The sequence below is a fragment of the Ochotona curzoniae genome, unplaced genomic scaffold (assembly GCF_017591425.1).
Source record: "Ochotona curzoniae isolate NIBS_2020 unplaced genomic scaffold, NIBS_Ocur_1.0 contig_523, whole genome shotgun sequence".
Classification (NCBI taxonomy): Eukaryota; Metazoa; Chordata; class Mammalia; order Lagomorpha; family Ochotonidae; genus Ochotona; species Ochotona curzoniae.
Window position 1 is genome coordinate 2,037,570 of NW_024466459.1, and position 20,359 is coordinate 2,057,928.

Below are 20,359 nucleotides of genomic sequence, written 5' to 3' on the forward strand. Positions count from 1 at the left end.
TTGAAGCCTGTATTTTTTTTTTCAGTCGTGACACGCATTGTCATGAATTTTTTGGAGACCTTCACACACTGCGTTTCATCCAGACCCAGAAGGGAGTGAAGTGAATTCTCTGCCTGACATTCGGGGGGCATTTTCCATCTTAGGCACGTGTTTACTTACTTGTTGATTTCAGCTGGAAGAAAGTTCGCATCGCCCAGTTCCTCAACCCTAGCCCTTGGCCTCTGCCCCCCACAATGCCTTCATCCCTCTCCCTCTCCGCCCTACTTCCTGCACCCACCACCCTGGTGTGAAGGGGAAGGTGTGAAGGGGAAGGCGCGAAGCCCTCGGCGCGCCGCCGGACCCTGGGACACGCGTCCCCCAGGGACAGCTCGCAGCGGCCATGTGCTCGCCCCCTTAGGGAGAGCCAGAAAACCCTGCAGCTCCTTTTTGTTCAATGGTCGGCTCAGTGAGTCCCGTTTCCCCGCAGGCTGCCCCTCATTAGCATGAACGGGGGTGGGGGGAGAGCCAGCGAGCAGGAGCCCGGGCTGGGTGTGAGCGCCTGGGAACCCAGTCTGCGAAAATGACAGCTCGAGCTCTGTGGCTCCTCTGTCTGCTCGTGGGCTCATCCCCCGAGGCCCCGGTGGCCGAAAGCAAAGGTAAGGTCGCTGCAGGAATGCAGAGCCCGGGGAGAGCCCGCTGGGAGCCCGAGGGGACCCGGGTGAGAGCGCCACGGAGGGCGGGACGCGCGCAGCACGGTCAGCGCCTGCAGGGGCCGAGGCTCCGGGTCGGCGTTCACGCTAGAGGGGAGCAAAGATACGTCCCCAAGACTCTGTGAGGCTTTTTAGCAACACAGTCCCGCTAGGCTACTGAAGCGACCGTAAGCGAGCCGGGCAGGCTGCAGAAAACTTTGCATGTTAAGTAGTTGCTCCATCTCAGAGCTGGGATGTGTCAAAGGGAGTCGTGGCGCGCCTTTGGGGAGCCGGGACGCAGTGGGCAGGCAGGGATCGGACTCTGCCCGGGGTGCGGCGAGGAGTCCCTGCAGCCGGTTCCAAGGATGCCTGAGCCCGGAGGCCGGGCACGCACACACACATTTCACGCAGGACCCGAAACGCAGCTGTAGCGGGGAGGGAGAACTCAGGCACTCACAGCAGGGTGTTTTACTGTTTTGCTTTGCTTTGCTTTCTGCGATTGGGATGTTCTGTTAGCCTCACTGCGGGGAAGAGCAGCTTCCGTACCTTGCGGGGGCAATTCACTTTGGGTTATTTTTCCACATGGAAATGGAATGACTTCAGAGGCATTTAACCCACATATCAGACGATCTTTCCCATGACAACAGATGGTGCTATCAATGGGAAGCAGTTGTGAGGTCAACAGTTGACAGCCAGAGCCTGGATGTCCACCAGGACTTTATTCAGCTGTGAACCGCGCAGCCGCAGATTCCGTGGGGGCAGAGTGAGTCAGAACCGAACTCCTTTGCAAACAAATAAACAAGCAAATAAAACCTCAGGGGGAAAAAAAATAAGTGAACTTTTCTCCCAGCCCCTGGTGCTGGGTGGAAAGCTGATGGTCCGGGAAACAATCAAGTTGGCAAGATAAAGCCCATACAAGGAAGGCTTGCCAAGCTGCAAATGGGCAGAGGACGCTCTTAAATAAGGCAGCAGAGGAGATGGGAGAAAGCAAAAGGAGATGGGGTCTGGGGCCCGCATGGAGGGTACAGCAGATCCGGTAAAGGGGGAGGTGACATGGAGAACAGGGCTGGACGTGCCATCCCGTCCGCAGAGACTGACCAGGAATAAGAGAGGGGAAAAAAGTGTCCTCCTGCCGAACTCCCTAAGGGGGATAAAATGTAAGGGATGGGTGCTTTCACACTTAACCAAGGGCGGTTCTGCCTTGCAGCCAGACTTTTAAAACCTTTCTCAGCTGTGCTTTGCCCAGTAAGTGGTGTCCAAGAAGTCACACTGGAAAAAAAAAAAATCCACTCACAAATGCTCTATTCTGCAGAGCCCAAGATGACAGTGTAAACATGGATGGGAAAACCAAATAGTTCTGTTGTCAGGGGCGCTGAAACGCGCGGGAGAACCTGTAACTCGAGACTTTTCCTCCTGGGGTTTGCTGTTGGTACTTTCTCAACAAACTGTAAATAACAAAAAAGGCGGATGTTGACACATACGTCCATACATACACATCTATCTATTTATATTAAGGACAGGGGAAAAAGAGTTACTCAGAAACCCTGAGTCTTAGAATAAACACAGGGGGTGCGATTTTGAAAAGCTACGGCCCTTAAAAGTGCGGCGTGTAACACTTGCTCGTTTGACCCCATCCTCGGAGGGGGTAAGAGCCGCACCCTTCTTCGCGAAGCTGAGGGCGTCTCCCTCCCCTCAGGGGCGCCCGGGGCTCCCGGCAGGTGCTCCAGGGTCTCCCTGGTCTCCCAGGTGCTCTGCCCGCGGAGACCCCACTTCCTTTGCCCGCTGCCCGGTCTCAGCCTCCTTCCCCCCCGCTCCCGGCTTCTGCCTCGCTGACGGCCTCCGGGGGCTCTCCTTCCTCCCACAGCCTCGCCGCCTCACAATAGAAAGCCCGACACCGGCGGCGTCCGGGGCGCTGAGGAAACGCCGGTCCACGAAGCCCCACGGCGGCCGCGCGCGGCAGACACCGACCCCCGGCGCCGGAAGGCCCCGCCGCCCGCCGAGAACCGGGCCGGCTTCCGGGAGGCAGCGCGGCTCGCGCAGGCCGAGAACCGCGCCTCCCCGCGGCGCGTGCCCGTGGCGGAGAACTCCCCGCGGCGCGCGCGCGCCCGACCCCTGCGCTTCCCGGCCGCGCGCGCCGCCGAGCCGCCGGCCGGCCACGCCCACCCCAACCGGCCGCGCGCCGCCCCGTCCCCGGGGGCCGCGCCCGCGCCCCCGCCCAGTGACCCCGAGCCCGGAGCCGAGCCCTGCGCGCGCGCCTGCAGGGCGGACGTGGACGAGCGCGACGCCTTCTGCGCCAGCGAATTTGGTGAGCCAGGTCCCAGAAAAACCCGCCCGTGCGGGGTGGGGATGGGGGCGCTCGCGTCGCGACTTGGGGAGCGCGAGGGCAGGTGCGCAATAATGCTTTTTTTCCCCCTCCCCCCTCGGAACTGCTTCTGGTGGGAGCAGCCGTGAATGGAATCGTGCACGACGTGGACGTGCTGGGCGCGGGCATCCGGCTGGTGACGCTGCTGGTGGACCGCGGCGGGCTGTACAAATTGAGCCGCTTGTACGTCGCCCCCGACGGCTTCTTCTTCCGAGTCCATCTCCTGGCCCTGGACCCCTCCAGCTGCGCCAAGCCATGCCCGGAACTGAAACCTGGTATTGGAGCTGACCCTGTGGCTTCATCATGCGCCCTTGGGGTCTGCAGGCCATCCCAGCACCGTGGTGGGGGGGTCCTGTAGCATGGATAGGAGTTGTCCCTGGGACCCACCCTGTGGTCGAAACCCACCGTCGCCCAGGTCCCCGTCCCTCAGCAATTTTCAAGGCCTGGCCCAAAGCAGGTGCTGCCCACAAGCTGAAGTGATGGGCACCGGGGCGCAGGGATGAGTCAGGGGCTCCGCCTGACAGTGTGTGTGTGTGCCAGGGGGCTTACCCTGCTTCTGGGCCGTGATCAGCCCTCCTGTCCAATGGGACTGGCCTTCTGTGTGTCCTCCAGAGGTAACTGCACCGTTTCACTCTGCTGCCTGTAGACTATACGTCTGAGTTTCAACAGGGGCAGGCCAGGCTGAAGGATTCAGGCGTGGGCATTTCTTAAAGCTCCCACTTTTGTTATTGGTGGTGGCGTTCCATTCACTGGTTCACTCCCTAAATGGCCGCAGCGCCTGGACAGGCCCGATAGAGCCAGGAGCCTGGCGCCCCACCCGGGTCTCCCCCGTGGGTGGTAGGGGGCGTGCGCACTCGCTTCCCGCTGGGAGGGACCAGGGGCAGCAGGGAAAGCGATCACCACTCCGGCTCCGGCCGCGTGTCCTGGTTATCTGAGGCCATCAGGTATTAACTCTGGCTGTTTGCTTCAGGCAGCAGGTACATTGTGATGGGCCACATCTACCACAAGAGGCGGCAGCTCCCTGCGGCGCTGCTGCAAGTGCTGGGAGGGCGCGTCCAGCCCGGAGACGGACTGCTGGGCGGAGGCGGCGGCTACGTGAGGAGGTTTAACCGGAGGAGGGACGCGCAAGTTCGAGGCGCGGTACGCACGCAGTGTTTGTGAAGAACACCGCCAGGGCGCCACGGGATCCACGGAGATCGGGCACAGGGGCTTCCTTCAGGATTTGGGACCCACCCGCAGCTCCCCCTGAATGACTGAAGTCACTTCATTCACGGGTGACCAGAGGACTGACCTGTCCAGTTAACAGATCACTGCTGCAGATTCAGTTTTTAAATTATTTTAATAGTTCACACGCGCACACACAAACATTTCTCGAATTTACAACTTTGGATCGTTGAAATCATGTATCAGACCAAATTTTATATTCAAAACATCACATTTTAAGTTCTGTACATAACAGTAGGTACACTCATGGAAAGACACGTTATGGATGAAATGTTGTGGAGATGAAACGCTAGGATCAGAGTGCAGGACCAATATTAAAAGGTTACATTTGGAACGTACTATAAGGGGCCTCATTTAGGCAGAGGATTATTCGAAGTCATTGTTCCTGGGGTGCCAAGGTATGGTTCCCTTCCCCAATGCCTGGTTGCTCTTGGTAACTTAGGTTTATGCCTAGCTGGTGGCTAATGCAATGCTGACTATATATGGGCCTCCTGCTGTCACCTTAACAATTAAGACCAAGCCTCCTATTGGTGTTTGTAAAGCAACGAATCTTGCTTTGAAATCAGATTTTGGGTGTACCTGGTGTTCCAGCCTCACCACATCTCAGAAGATTGGAGGAAAAGCCTTTCTCAGAGGTGTTCCTCAGAGCCCACAGCGGGTATCCATCAGGGCCAGCAACTGGTCTACAACAGACTGGATCGTCAGTGTGCTGATGCTATCGAGCCCATCAGCACTCTGTAGAGGATGCTGTGAATGTGAGGCACCTGTGAACACACACCAACCAGCACAGCTGCAGACTGCTGCAGACAGCGAGATGAAAGAACTGCATGGCAGAGGCAAGCCTGTCTGCTCTTGGGGTGATGACGCCTGCAGCCTCCTGCCAGAGGCACATCTCAACGATGCGCACGACCAGACACTGAGAACTCACAGGGAAGCCAGGAGCCTCCTAACCGCTGCTGGTGTGATCTCATCCGCCCCAGACGTGGGGTGCGCTAAGTAAAATGAAATTCAGAGATTCTATTACGTGGTGAAGCATTACTGGGGGATTTGTAGGGAACTTATCCCCAAATTAGTCTTCTCCAAACTTTTACAAACTAACTGTGTTATTAAACAGTTGGCAGTGAAGTGTACCACTGCCGAAGACCGTCCAAGTTAGTTTTTCTAAGAATGATTCAGGGATAAAATTATGTCCACCACAGAGGTCAAAGCTAGCAACATGCTGGGGAAAACTATCAAAGGATCAAATGGATTATTGTTTGGCTGATCAGATGTTAAAGCATAAAGAATGATACATAGCTCTGGTTTAAGAGAGGCAAACAAAATTACTTTCCTCTAATCCTGAGGCTTAAGATAGGGTTTCACTTGTTTCTGAAACATTTTGGAAACACAGAATGCCAGGACTAGGTTCCTTGGAGGTCACATGGTTCATGGATAACACCCTAGCACGCATGCGCACACACCCCCCCAGGTTGTTTGTTCAGAAACTGCCTGGATTCAGAAACTAAGGCCACCATTCTAGATCGAGTCTGCAAGGCATGATGGGTGAGGTAGACTAGCAGTGGGGTTGGGGTCGCCCAGAGCAGGAATGAACAGGCTGCTTGTCATGGAAGTAGGCAGAGTTAAGACTGTCCTTTCCAGCACTCAGCCAGGACTTTGGATGCAACCTATGGGACATTTTAGGGAACCTATTCATCGCAGTTTTTAGGTCTCCCCATTTTTTTCTTTAAACTCATAGTTTGGGCCCTTTGTGTCTGCACACTAATAGTCTCTTATCCACAAAATAGCTTGCTCCCTTGAAGGGTAATTCAATAGTAGCCCTCTCCTAGATGAAGCTATTATTTTACAATTCTTGGAGGAAAAAGCACTTTTCTTTCGGTAGGGTAACGTCTAGAAGACATACACACTTGTTTAGGAGCAGCTTGTAGAGCTGTCTTCTGAGGATGCCTGCTGGCAGCGTTTCTAGTTCTCTTGAGATCACTGAGGCTGATTGAGCAGAGGTGTATGCAACACCACAGAACCACACAACTCCAGGACGGACTGGAGCAAGCAACAAGATAGGTGGAACAGGATTTTATCATCTTAAAAAAAATACAGCTTATTTCTTTAGCTGAATTTGATTCAAACATTCAAAGGTGTGATTCGAAGTTTTTTTTTTTCCAGTATCTCACTCTAAGTTTTCAGAATTAGCTCAGTGTTGCAAATTATTATTAAGAAGATTCCTCTGCTGCTGGTCCACCCTACACCCTCCCTGCCCAAGCACTTCAAAGCCACGAGAAACCCCATTCTCAGTTTAAGGACTAGACCCACTCACTCATGGGGCGAGTGAAGGCCATCCCATCCCTGGCCAACGCAGCCTGAAAAGGGAACAGAGATTTTCAAAGGCCACCAAGCTCTCTTCAACATGAGACACTTAGAAAGAAGCAGGGACTTTGCCTAATAGAAATGAACAAAAATAGAGAAAAAACTTTTATTTGCAGATTCTAGGATGGTAGGTTACAAACACAGCAAATTTCAGTGTCTCCAAATAACACTCCAGGCCACTTGAAATATAAAAAGGTAATTACACGTTTTCCTTTAGAAAATATCCCCAAGTTCACCCCCCCCTTTTTTTCCTTTTAAACCTACTGCAGGACACGGACTAAAAATATCCTGTAAAATTTGGCTAAGAAAAAAATCTTATGAAAATAGTTTTTATGAAATGGTTTCAAAGATTATGAACTTGGCAGATGAAGCATAACAAACATGGAAAATACTTAGCCAAGGAACCTATTGCTGCAAATCAAGTATATTTACAGGCCCCAAAGACTGGGTTAGAAACATCTTGACAGTATCACAAATGTGCACTATACTACTTCGATTACTGAGAGCCAAACAGCTGTCACCTATGTGTATCTTCCTGAACAGCAGGTGCCTGTCAAAGAATATTCATAGAAAAGCAGCTTCTGAAATAAGAACGAATGTTTTTCAAAAAATTACTTTTGAAAGACTAAAACTCTGTACTTGATAAAACTATAAAATGTCTTTAAGTATTTATATGGTAATAGAAATTGCAAAAGGCTTTATATCATTAAATACACACATAAGAAATTAACATCTTCCTAGTCTCAAGATTTCCATAAAATTTACTTTTTTTTTTTAAAATACAATTTGGCAATGCCAAAAGCTACAGAAAATATATCAACCAACCAAGCAACCATTGTTTCATTAGAAACTGCACCAAATCCAATGTCAAAAACATTACTTTATTTTTTCTAGGATGAAATGTCCTATTACGTACAAAAAGAATTGCTGTTTAGGATTTGCAACAATTTGTTAAAAACATAGCAATCTATTGCCTACAGGTAGGAAAGTTCTTGCCGCAACAAGTTTTAAATGATTACGCCCATATATATTTATATATATATATATATGAATAAATAGTACAGAAATACTGTGACATGAGATGCAGAATAATTTCATAATTCATTAAAATGTGGAATTCTTGCATCAGCACAGTGCATACAATATGTAACATTTTTTTAAAAAGGACAAAATAATCCATATTTAACTAATTCCGCTTTAATATTTTGCTTCTATATTTCCATACTGAGCAATTAGTCTCTTTAGTCTGTAAGCATAGATCTAAGTGATATTTTTATGTACAAAAAGGAATGGGCATCATTAGATAAAATTAACCCAGAATAACCTGCACACCTGAGCCTGTAGTAGTAAGAAAGAATTGGGACTGTAGCAACATCGTTCTTTTTAAGAAACTAAGGTCTAAGAAAGAGTTTGCATAGCAGGGAAACATTAAACAAAAGGAAACTTGTAAAAACAATTATAACTGGAAAAGTTGCAGAAGTCAACAGGACAAAGCAAGTACGAGTCAGTGCAAAATCGAGGAGGATTCTTGCAAAGCTGCGTAATCCGACTATGGAGGATTTCACAGAAGCTACTACTACAATGCAGTGTACAATGGGTGTGTTTAGAACACAGAAAGGAGGCATGCCGATACGCCCTCACGGCTGTGTGTTCTGTATTTTCCCTTCTGTTCACACTACTTTCCTTTAGTGGAACAAAGAAGTGAACCACAAGCCCAACCAACAAACGAAAAATACAAAGATGACAACAGCTACAAAGGTCCTTCATAAAATCTAACTCATTGTGTGCAACCAAGAACTTGCTTGGCATCACAGAATGGACCCAGGAAGGCAATGTGTGCTTTGTCACACTGCCATTATCATCAGGATGAGCGACTGATGCACCAGGATTAGCACCCCTGAAGATTGTTCTCTGTCATGCGACAGTGGACTGGGAAGTAAAAATGAAGGGCCACTCATGACCCTCAAAGGCCAGGTGTGAGCGACTCCTTGGCCTCGCCCCGCCTGCAGCCCTCCCTCGCCCCATGAAGGCTGACAGATAAGCATTAGCGCACATTCAAAGACACCTCCATCTGTGGGAGAAAAATCATCTCCATTTATTTTGTTTCATATACATCCATAGTTGAATTTTAATACAAAAAGAAGAAATTAGAATCTGACAAATGTTTACAAACAAGATACCTTCAAATAGATTTTACTCATTTTAGCCTGGTGCAGAGTCAATGACAAATGGTACTGGTATATTCAAGGCAACAGAGTCTGTAGTCCAGGACCGCTCAGCCCAACCTTTATGCAAGCTTAATTCTCATCTACCATGAACAAGAAACTCATTGTTGATTCCCAGTCGCGCGCGCGTGTGTGTGCACGTGTGTACATAGCAGCTCCTTTCATAGAAAGAAAAGACATCTAGAGGTTGTCTTGAACTTTTGCCTACAGGAATCGTGACGGGAGACAGGATGGGTTACACGGAACCGGGGCTGGAGTTTATCAGAAAAAATAATTAGCTGACAAATGAGGGCAGCAATAAAAAAGCGTCTTTTTTGCAACAATAAATAAATAGTCAGAAGTTTTCTGTGAGACTCTGAACCAGCTTCTTCACTGAAGAGCAGACGTGGCATTTCCATGGAGTTACACTGGACCCCATAGTAACTTTTTTTTTTTCTGGCTTTCTTTTTCTTTTCTTTTCTTTTTTTTTTTTTTTTAAATAAACAAAGTTTTCTCGCTTCTGCCACAATAGTAAAACCATTTGATCTTGACAAGATAATGGTGTCGTTGACTTTGCTTTTTCCCTTGTCCGTTGGACAAAATTGGCCAAGAATATAATTGGACTGTTACGACCAATAAAAACGAAGTGTAGGTCAAGCCTTGCCAGGAGAACCTGACTAGAAACATCTGGCTCCTTAACTTAAAACAGTTCAGACAAGCAGACTCTTGCTGTGTCTTATGTTAGATTAACACGCTGAACTTTAAGAAGCTGTAGACTGCAGTTTGTTGTTATGAGACCTACAGAATACAGAAAAAAGGGAACAATTAAGCACCCTTCACTTTGAAAACAATGATGCTTTATGTGGATGCCAAGGTCAAGCAGTCTGAGGGAAGCAGCCATATTCGTCCATTCACCCTCAGCAAGCAAATATAAGAGAGCATTTAAGAAAATGTTAACGTATAATACTAAAAAATGTGTTAACGCATAATACGAAAACTTTTCAGTGCACATTAAACATGATGATAGCTAATACTGGAAAAAGCCAGCGTCTTCAGCCAATGAAACAGAGGCATTTACAAATGCATTCCCACTGCAGCAAAGGGGTGTGTGCAAGGCAGAGTGTGCGAGTGTGCGTATTTGTGCATACGTGTATGTACATCAGTCTTGGAAACAGGAAGGGAAAAATCATGCTAAAAAGGAAACAGCAATATTAAACCCCATTTTTTCTATTAAAATCCAGAAGTCCTCCCTTCTAGTTTCACAGTTTTATTCAAAACCTTTGTTAGTAAACCAAACGACTGTACAGTTACCAGATATAGGCTCAAAGCACTTCTTATTGCAATAGCAGATAAACACAGGCTTTCCAGGAGTTTACAGCTTTTAAATACAGCATTCAATACGGCTGCTGCAATAGGTGGGTTCACCACTATACATCTTTGAATATCAAAACTTGGATTAACTAATCTCAACTTGGGGGAGGGCAATTTTGAATTAGGCAATCACGTGGCATAATAAAAGAGTGACCTCAATATCGAGTTCAGATTCCAGTTAAAAATTCAGACTAAAGATATCACAATCTGTAAGAAAAGAAAGAACACGGATGGTATGAATGGTGAATTGTAAGAAAGGGCAATAACAAAAATAATGTGCAAACAATAATGGCAATTATAAATTTAAAAAATGGGGAACTATGGGAATGGCAACAGTGTCCCACTCAAGGCCCATGGAGGGTGCGGACTGGCCACGTCTTCAATTCTTCCAGCCTCCTGGAAATCAAGAGAAACCCCCCGAAATGGCAGCAGTGAGCTGCCTTTTCACAACTCTTCGTAGCAATTTATTTCAGTAGAAAGGAATTCTTTCATAAAAAATTTTTTGATAAAAAAAAATCTGTATTCTGTAGACTGCTGAAATGTGATCTGCTGGCTCCTACCATGTCCTCTGCACTGCCGAGTTGGTCTCTCTCTGATCCACTGTTACTGTTTATTTGTCAGAACGCCACTACTCTGCGCAGTGAAGGTTTGTAGTTTGTGGCTAACAGGGGATAAAGACCCTGTGTGAAGGCCAGAGATGGGCTTGGCACAGAGCCTGCATGCAGCTTTAGATTCCTTTCCTGAGAAGGTTCGGGATTTCTATTCCTTATCCTTCTTTCTCCCTTTATAAATGTTATTATTTTAAAAATTTAGAGTTACAGAGAGAAGGGAGATGGAGATTCTCCATCTGCTAGTTCACCCCAAATGGCTGACACAGCTGGTGCAGGGCTAGGCTGAAGCCAGGAGACGGACACCATTCAGATCTCCCACCTCGGTACACTAAGGGCCTATGCAGCTGGGCACTCCTTGATGCAGGCATCTTGGTCAGAACGGAAGCAGCCAGGACATGAACTGGTGTCATGTTGTAGGTGGTTGGTCAACCCACTATGCCATAATGCTAGCCCTTTCTCCATCTCCACAGCCTCTATTTTATGTAAATATGTAAAAATGATTCCAAAATATAACTGGTGCTAACCTTCTATCTTTCTCCAGTGCAATAGATATCCAGCAACCTAAAGCTTCTCTTTAGACCTCCTCCCGCCTGGAGTGCCGAGTCCCTTAGGTGTGCAGGGACACCGGGACACTGTTCCTAGCCTGCCCAGGTAGGCGTGATCCAGCTTGCAGACTGACGATGAGGATGGTGAGTAATGGAACTCAAGGACTCTAGGGTGGTGGCCGCTCTCATGGGAAAGGAAAATGGCCCTACAGAGCAACAAAGAAAATCATAGGCCCTAGGAGGCAGTATGGCTCAGAAACAGAAGGGAGTAATTCCAGTAACTGACTTGGATGCAAGTTCCTGGATGCTTTGTATACAATATTACAGGTTCCTAAAAGTGGGGGGCAGGGGTGGGGCTGCAGACTTACAGTCTTTGTCAAGAGAAAAATGTCCATCTCTCCTTTGCAAAGTTCTCCTTCCTCTGTGCTAGGAAGTAGTGGCTGGTGCACTTCTCTCCCCCACGATGAGCAGAGGCAGAGAACTGGGCACGGAGACCCAGGGAGGGCCCAAATGCAGCCATTTCTCAGTGTTAATTCTGCCTTTGGAGGTCTCACAATGGTGGAGTCTGGCTTTTTTTTCCCCCTTTATCTTTCTGACTTTTTTGGATTTTCAGATTTCCCATAAAATGCCAAGCTGCCCAGGCTGACTCCTTTGACTGGAGAGCATGATGTCTGAAGACCTGAATTCCCGGGGAACGCTGAACACACAGGCTTACTCACCTGCTGGCCTTGAAGCCTTTCAACTTCTGTACAAAGAAGGATTCAAGAACTTCCGCACACTGGTAAAAGGGGGAGTCACTTGGATTGTAGTAGCGACAGTTATCAAAAATTTTGGTCATATCCGCGACGAATTCCGTCAGCTTTTCATAGTATCGTCTTTGTATTCTTTCTTCCATGGTTGCCAGGTCTTAAGAAACAAAAACACATTTTCAAAGCATTAAGGTTTCCCTAATGCGAACATGCCCTGCAGCTGTCCTGGGAAGACAGTTACCCACTCCCCGCTCCCAAAGTCTGATTCCCCCCAGACCATTCTGCCATTCAAGAGGCCCACGAAGAACTTGTCTAACAGCCTCTCTGACTGCACTTCCTGCTGTGATAAGAAGGTCTTTCCACTTTCAGCCAGCTCTGTGGAACAAAACCTAGCCCAACACATTTTCCCATGCAAGCCAGGGCCCCGGGGCCAAGAGCAGAGCGGAATCCAGAATGGCAGCTCTGTGCTGGTGCAGCTGGGAGCCTGGCACCCATCATCTAGCTGTTGTTTTCATTCATCTTTTATTGCTACTTTATGTTTGGGACAAATGATACTGCCTTACCATTCAGGGTGACAAAGTGTCTACTTAAAATAATTGGGAGGGGGAAATATGAGCTGACATGAAATTAGTTCGTAGGAGCAAAACACATGAGCGCAGGAGACAAAGGACAACTGTGAGACTGTGAAACACACACTTGGTTTTCGTCTCCCATCCAGCTCCTCAAACGCCCTGGAGTGTCCTGAGTGCTGGCGTGACGACAGTGCTAGGCTCTGGGGCAGCTGCAGGGGGCGCCAGCAGAGGCTGCACTGGGCGGCTGCCCTGCGCTTTCTGGGGAATGTCAGGCCCATCACCTGCCGGCTTCTATAACCGGGCTTCCTGTAAAACCAAAATGACCGAGTCCCACACCGCGTTTCCACTCCGTTAGACATCTGTGGAAGGCAGCAACCTTCGGGAAGGCGTGGAAGTTCAGCTCTCTGCTCACGCCTGGACCTACCCACCAATTTATCTAGTGCTTACTGCTAAGCTCTGTAAGAGTCTTTCAAGAAAAATCTATCGGAAAGGCACACACACCCACACCCTCCCATCCATAGGTTCATGACCCAAACATCAGAAGCCGACAGAGCTGTCTGAAGCTTTCACCAGCAACTGGGAACTTTACCCAGGCCTCCCACATAGATGGCAGACACCCCCACCCTGCAGCCATCACCTGTTGCTGCGCTGGGTGCATGTTACCCAGAAGCTAAAATGCAGAACAAAGCCCTGAACCAGGGGCTTCTCTTTTCTTTCATTAAAGATCTATTTATTCTTATTTGGGAGGCAGAGTTAAAAGGAGAGGACAGATCCTCTATCTTCTGATTCACTCCTCAAGTGGGCACAACAGCTGGAGCTGCGCTGATCTGAAGCCAGGAGCTGGGAGTTTCTTCCAGGTCTCCCAGGCGGGTGTAGGAGCCGAAGCACTTGGGCCATTTTCTGTTGCTTTTCTAGGACATTACTAGAGAGCTGGATTGGACTGGAAGTAGAGCAACTGGGTCTCGAACTGGTGCCAACATGGGATGCTCACACTGTAGGCAGAGGATTAATCTACTCTCCCATAGTGTTACCCTGATAACATTTCTTTTTAAATACAGTAGCTTAAATTCTTTAATTCTTAATTTTTAAAATATAATCACCATCTTTCCTGGGAAATTAGGTTATATTCTTTTGTGTCTATGTGGACACATCAAAAATGTTCCCTTTTAAGATGAGGAAGAAGTGGCAGAAGAAACAAAAGGCTACGAGCCAGGCACCCACTGACAGCATCCATTCTTTTACATAGCTGCATAATATCCACCTTCAATTTAGTGACTCCTCCAACTGATGGTTCTTTAACTCATTTCCACGGCTTTTGCAATTTCCAGCGCTGCTGCAAAGAGCAACGTGCTTGTGCACACATAAACACAGGCCTCAAGGGTATGTCCAAACAAACCTTAACAACCTCCCCACGGAAACGACCACACCAATTCATGATCCCATCCGCCTTGCTCGAGATACCCTGGTAATATGTCAATCTTGTCCATGGAAATAATCTGCCAGTACTTGCAGGCGCCTTTCACCTTGGCCGTGAGCACTTACCCATAGGTTCCTTAATGACTCCATAGTAATCAGGAGCGTCATTAGGGTCTACCGGTTCAAGGAAAGGCCAGGCCATCTTGTGGGCCTGTAATGAAAAGAGACGTCATCAGTGTCATTCATTACATCCAATTTCCAGGAGCTACGACCTCAGCCACCCTTAGACTCCAAGAGTCAGTCTCCGTGGGAGAGATGACGACTTCTGCTCTTGTCACAGAGTACTGAGGATGGGCGTGTTCTGTGACAACAGCTGTGGGACCCTGTCACTCAAGTGGGAGATCCAGAAGGAGTTCCGGGGTCCTGGCTTCAGCCTGGCCTGGCCCTGGTCTGTGTGGCCACTTGGGGACAGAAAATCTCTGTCTCTTGCTATCTGCGTCCGTCAATAAAAGAAATAAAAGAAAAACAAAAATTTCATGGGACATAGAATTTAGAGCACCACACAGTTCCGCAAAGGCCAGTCATGTGAGGACCTGCAGTGGGAGTCAGGATGTGAGCTCAAGAACATGACATCTGGTCCGCACCTCACATGAGGAGTGAGTCTGGCGCTGTGGCGGCTTCAGCAAGGCTCGTGAGCACGCACAGGTGAGATGCCAACAACACACTCCCATGGCTGAGACTCCACTTCTATTTTTGGTTCATTAAAAAAGTTTTTAGGGCCCGGTGTGGTGGCGCAGTGGTTAAGGTCCTCGCCTTGCACGCCCGGGATCCCATATAGGTGCCAGTTCTAATCCCAGCTGCTCCACTTCCCATCCAGCTCCCTGCCTGTGGCCTGGGAAAGCAGTCGAGGACGGCCCAAAGCTTTGGGACCCTGCACCCGCGTGGGAGACCCGGAAGAGGCTCCTGGCTTCAGATTGGCATAGCATCGGCCGTTGCGCTCACTTGGGGAGTGAATCATTGGACGGAAGATTTTCCTCTCTGTCTCTCTTCTCTGTATATCTGCCTTTCCAATAAAAAAATAATAAAAATAAATCTTAAAAAAAAGTTTTTAAAATTATTATTTTTTTTCTATTGGAAAGGCAGATATACAGACAAAAGGAGACAAGAGAGGAAGATCTTCCATATGCTAGTTCACCCCCCAAGTGGCAGCAATGGCTGGAGCTCAGCCAATCCAAAGCCAGAAGCCAGGAGCCAGGAGCTTATTCTGGGTCTCCCACCCATGTGCAGGCTCCCAAGACTTTGGGTCATTTACCACTGCTTTCCTAGGCCACAGGCAGGGAGCTGCATGGGAAGTGGAGTAACCAGCATACAAAGTAGCACTCATATAAGAGACCTTGACAGGTGCAAGGCAAGGACTTCAGCTGCTAGGCTATTGCACAGGGCCCTAATATTCTATGTTTCAAATACATCTCTATCACTGTGCAGTCTTGTAAACTATTCCTATATTCTTCTCTTTTAAATCACAATATTTTTTTTTAAATAAGATTTACTTATTTTTATTGGAAAGGCAGATACACAGAGAGGAAGATCTTTCATCCAATGATTCATCTCCAAGCTGCTGCAACAGCTGGAGCCGAGGCAATCTGAAGCCAGGAGCATCTTCCAGGTCTCCCACACAGGTGCAGGGTCCCAAGGCTTTGTGCCATCCTTGACTGCTTTCCCAGGCCACAGGCAGGGAGCTGGATGGGAAGTGGAGCTGCCGGGATTAGAATTGGTGCCCATATCAGATCCCAGCACTACCAAGGTGAGGACTTTAGCCACTAGGGTATTAGCATCAGGACACTCTATATTCTTTAGATTTTTTTTTTTAAAAAGATTTATTTATTTTTGTTACAAAGTCAGATATACAGAGAGAAGGAGAAACAGACAGCAAGATCTTCCATCCGATGATTCACTCCCCAAGCGCCTGCAACGGCCGGTGCTGTGCTGATCCAGAGCCAAGAGCCAAGAGCCAGGAGCCAGGAATCTCCTCCAGGTCTCCCATGTGGGTACAGGGTCCCAAGGCTTTGGGCCATCCTCGCCTGCTTTCCCAGGCCACAAGCAGGGAGTTGGATGGGACCTGGGGAGCTGATGGGATTAGAACCAGCTCCCATATGGGATCCAGGCATGTTCAAGGCAAGGACTTTAGCTGCTAGGTCACGCCACCACACCCTTCTTTAGATTTTCAATAAGGAAGATAAAAAAGGAGGGGGGCAGCCTTGTGTAATGTCAGCATCCCACTGGGTGCCTGTTCAAGTCCCATCTCCACTACTTCTGATCCAGCCACCTGCAGATGGTCTGAAGAAAGGAGTGGAAGATGGTCCAAGCGGCTGGGTCGATGCCACCCATGTGAGAGAAGAGGAGAAGCTGCACCCAGCATCCTAACAGCAGCAGTAGTCAGGGATGGGGGATGGCCACCCAATGTCATTCCAGGGTCACTGTTGTGGAACATGCTATGAGGGCATCGTTCAAGTAGTTAACAGTTCTGAGATGTTATTGATTTCGTTCCTCCAAGGATGGTGAAATCCTTCCAAGATCTATTGGCTGTCATAGTCCACCTTAGAGTCTCCATTCATCTAGATTCTAGATCCATCTCTTCTGCCCTCCTTCTTCTGCTATGGGACTGTATGTCCTCTGCAGGCCCCAGTGGACTGCTTTATCCTCCATGTGCATCTGGACATGCTGACTACTGCTCTGTCTTCAGCACTGAGGAGACCCAGTTCTAACCCGTGCACTCTCATGTACCCCAGCAGAAACTGCAGTCCTCTCGGGCCAACCCCCAATAAGCCCCACCAGACCCGGCCCCAGCGGTTACTCCCATGATGACGGTTATGCAGTACACGGTTCGGTCTGTCCTGCATCCCATTCAGCTCTTGTACACATGAATGGGTGCAGAAGCTTAGCTCAGTCCACTTGACCCCACTATCCTGGCCACACTTATGTTGGAGGGTGCTGCCACCTGTGCAGCCAGGTCTACCCCATGCCCGGATTCTCACACTCATGAGTGGGTAGAGAGGTGCCTTAATTTCCCTCTTAAGCCCATTCCCAGCCCTAAATCTAGCTTGACAGGACTTGCTCCCATTCCCAGCACTTGTCAGCTGATACTGTGGTAAAGCTGGACCAGCATGCACTTACTTTGGCTCACGCATGCAACAGTAGACATAGCCGCTTAGTCCAGCCTGGCTCTCCCCCAAACCAGCTCCCATGCAGGTTCATGGGTGTTGTAGCCCCACCTAGCTTGGTCAGCTTCCAGTTCCAGTTATCAAGCTCACCAGTGGGAGAAGCGGAACAAAAGGGGAACTCCCGCAGTTCTCCTATTGGGCTTGTCCCCCATCACGCATCTCACATGTGCTGGTGGCAGCTGCGGTCCAGTCTGTCTCGGTTCGCCTCACCTTGGCATTAGCTGGCAGGCGTTGTGGATTGGCTCAATGCAGCCTGTCCCAGTTATGGCTCATGCTGGCGGGGCCTGCAATCTAGTTCAGTCATGGCCCTGATGTGAACTGGCTGGTGTTTATCACACTAATCCTCTGCCTCTGATGCTGGCAATTCCTATATGGATGTCAGTTCAGGCCCCAGTTGTTCCATTTCCAATCCAGCTCCCAGCGAATGGCCTGGGAAAGCAGCAGAGGATGCACTCAGGCCTTGGACCCCTGCATCCATCTGGGAGACTGGAACAAGGTCCTAGCTCACAGCTTCAGACCAGTTCAGCTCTGGCTGTTGCAGCCATTGAGACTGAACCAACAGATGGAAGATTCTCTCTTTGTATAGCCCCTCTTCTGTAACTCTTTCACGTAAAATAAATAAATCTTAAAAACAAACAAACAAAACAAGTGAAATCTAAGAGCTAAGACACTGTAAAATGAATGGCAGGTTGACACTGGGGGCGGTGCTCTTGATGATGCTGGCATGCCAGGAGCTGCTGCCTGTCAGGTCCTTCCTTCCACCATGGGAGTCAGGAAGCCCGCACATGTGGCCTCGGGAAGCCGTGCTGGGGGAGTCACCCCACCTGGCCCGGGGCCCTCGGGCAGCTGCTCACCTGTAAGGAACGCAGCACCCTCTTCAAGCCCTCGTAATCTTTCTCAGTGAGTGGCGTGAGCACTGTCATGGCATCCTCTGTCGACTGGCACTGTGGACAGACATACTCATCAATGAGCTCTGCCTCACTCTGCAAGATGCCAACGCAGCGCCCATGGTACCAGTTCTGACACCGATCGCAGCCAATATAAAATCTGTAAGATCCGAAAGGGGAGTGTGAGAACTGCAAGGATGGGATGGCGTGACTTCCAATCTCGTATTAACAACATTCAAACATGCACATGAGAATCTGGTAACCCCCGGGACAAAAAATTTTTATTAATACAGCTGTTTTACTGTTCTTGAAATTGATATTCCAATGTGTTAATTCAGTTTTTTTTTAATGTTAACAACAGGCAGTTAAAGTTAATATAGAACACTGTAATACTGGATAACCCATTTGAATAAAAATAGAAAACGTTGAAACTGATTTTAAAGCTGAAAACCAATAAAGTTAAAATTCTTTCAGCTAGGATCATATCAAATGGGACTTAAATTCTGTAAGCTAGTAACAAGAGTCTCAGAGATTACACTTAAATTAGTGTTTTATATAACCTATAATAAAGCATCATTCAAGTACTGATAAGGTCCAAGCAAGTCAGGCCATTTTACTCTCATTCATTTCTTTATTACATATAAAATAATCAAATCTACTATTAAACCATGTTTTCCCCAATGTGTCTCAAACGTTCATTATGAAGCAACGTAAATTTTGAAGGGGAGATAAAGAAGGAAAAAGAGAAAAAAAAACTGGAAAGAAATTTGTAATGTAAGTGTATAATATATGCAGAAAAAAAAATCTTGCTTTTTAACTTAAAAATAAATACGCAACCAGTCAGAGCAATTGGGCTTCCTAAGTAATTAAATATGATGCTCTCAGCGGGACTCACTGCGACTCATCATAAGGTGTTCTGCAGATACAGTACAATTCCTCACTGCTGCCCTCTTGTGCCCGTTTACAATCATTACAGATGTACACATCCATTTTCTTAGCCTCCTTTTCTGTGATGCCAACACATTCTCCATGATACCAGTTAGTACAAAGATCACAGCCAATATAGAACCTAAAAGTATTCACAATGAAAATGACAATGTAATTGTCATTTTGAGCTGCATGGTACTTTTATCTGTCTTCCCTGCCATGATTCACTGATTCTTACAGAGTAACTTTCTGCACTGAGTCAGCTAAACACCTTCAATCCAGCCACTCTACCCCTGGCAAACAACAGCATCTGACACTATTTCAGGGGCAGGAACACAAAATCACTCACATTGAATTCAACAAATAACACTGTTCAGTGAAATGAGGGTCTTTAAAAACATACTGGAATTTGAAAAAAAATAAACAACACACCAATGGTGATGCCTTCCTTTTAATGAATGTGTAAAACTGTGACAGGCACAAAAACCAAAGCCAAGGAGTCAAGCCTTACATCTGTCAAACCTATGCCCAGAAGCGTTGCAGTTTTAGGGCTAGTTCTTAGATAGGTTTGAAAATGTATCTCACAATTTTAAATTTGAAAACAAAGCAAAGCGCAAACACCAAGAAGTCACACTACAAGGGCATGCAGGTCAGCCAGGTGTAAAGATAAATGGCCAGGAAAATAAACGGTATGAAGAAAACGGAGACAGATATGTGTAGTAATTCCATTTCTGCCAAATTTCCTAACTGCACACTGGAAATTAACCTAGCTACAAATCCCTTCGCAGGCAGCACAATGTGATGGTGCGGTGAGAGGCCGACTAGCTAACCGCTCAGGACGCTGCGAGCGCGCCGGAGCCAGCCCAGGGATGGACGGATAGCCAAGGACGGATGGCCGGCCAACCCGGAGATGTTCTGTGGCGTTGGGCCAGGTGGCGCTGCCCGAGGCTGTTACTGTGGATCTGTGAGGGCTTTTGCAATATAAGATTCTTCACGACAAAATGGCTCACAGAGCTGTATCTGAAGATTCTGAGAGGTGCGGGACGGGAATGCAAGGCCCGAGTGACACACAGATCACCGGGGACCGGGCCGAACTACCGGCACTGCCGTTCTTCGGAGGCATTTCTCGGTGAGCTCATGGGGTCCTGACCTTCCAACGGGGCCTGCTTATGAAGACAGAGGAGGAGCACGTTTTTATCACTCCAGGGGGTGGTGGAGATTTTTTTGGGGGGAAGAGGACT

The 20,359-nt window shown here is 48.2% G+C and overlaps 2 protein-coding genes across 7 annotated transcripts in view; one reads left to right on the plus strand and one right to left on the minus strand.

Annotated features, from left to right (window-relative positions):
* The first annotated feature begins 559 nt into the window (after positions 1 to 559).
* Positions 560 to 4,286, plus strand: CUNH17orf58 (chromosome unknown C17orf58 homolog). Of its 2 annotated transcripts, none has more exons than XM_040989530.1 (4): positions 560 to 635; positions 2,533 to 2,973; positions 3,111 to 3,305; positions 4,001 to 4,286. In XM_040989530.1, exons 1-4 carry the CDS (start codon positions 560 to 562, stop codon positions 4,189 to 4,191), a joined length of 903 nt encoding a protein of 300 aa, XP_040845464.1. In that variant the 3' UTR covers positions 4,192 to 4,286. The 2 variants fall into 2 exon arrangements, with proteins under 2 accessions (XP_040845464.1, XP_040845463.1); XM_040989529.1 differs by having other exon boundaries at positions 3,114 to 3,305.
* A 64-nt stretch (positions 4,287 to 4,350) lies between these two features.
* Positions 4,351 to 20,359, minus strand: part of BPTF (bromodomain PHD finger transcription factor) — a 111,768-nt gene continuing 95,759 nt past the window's right edge. For 4 of the 5 annotated variants that reach the window (XM_040989525.1, XM_040989526.1, XM_040989527.1 and 1 more), the window contains 4 exons: positions 18,159 to 18,351; positions 14,210 to 14,294; positions 12,066 to 12,252; positions 4,351 to 9,617 (listed from right to left, as the gene is read on the minus strand). In XM_040989525.1, coding sequence (XP_040845459.1) covers positions 9,581 to 9,617; positions 12,066 to 12,252; positions 14,210 to 14,294; positions 18,159 to 18,351 — 502 coding nt within the window. In that variant the 3' untranslated portion in view covers positions 4,351 to 9,580. Of the gene's footprint in view, positions 9,618 to 12,065; positions 12,253 to 14,209; positions 14,295 to 18,158; positions 18,352 to 19,086; positions 19,261 to 20,359 lie in introns of all 5 variants that reach the window. The other variant, XM_040989524.1, reaches the window with a different exon arrangement.

Coding starts and splice junctions, on each gene's coding strand:
- CUNH17orf58 (XM_040989530.1), top strand. CDS start 560: ATGACAGCTCGAGCTCTGTGGCTCCTCTGTCTGCTCGTGGGCTCATCC. Junction 2,974..3,110: donor CTTCTGCGCCAGCGAATTTG/GTGAGCCAGGTC, acceptor TTCTGGTGGGAG/CAGCCGTGAATGGAATCGTG. Junction 3,306..4,000: donor ATGCCCGGAACTGAAACCTG/GTATTGGAGCTG, acceptor TGTTTGCTTCAG/GCAGCAGGTACATTGTGATG.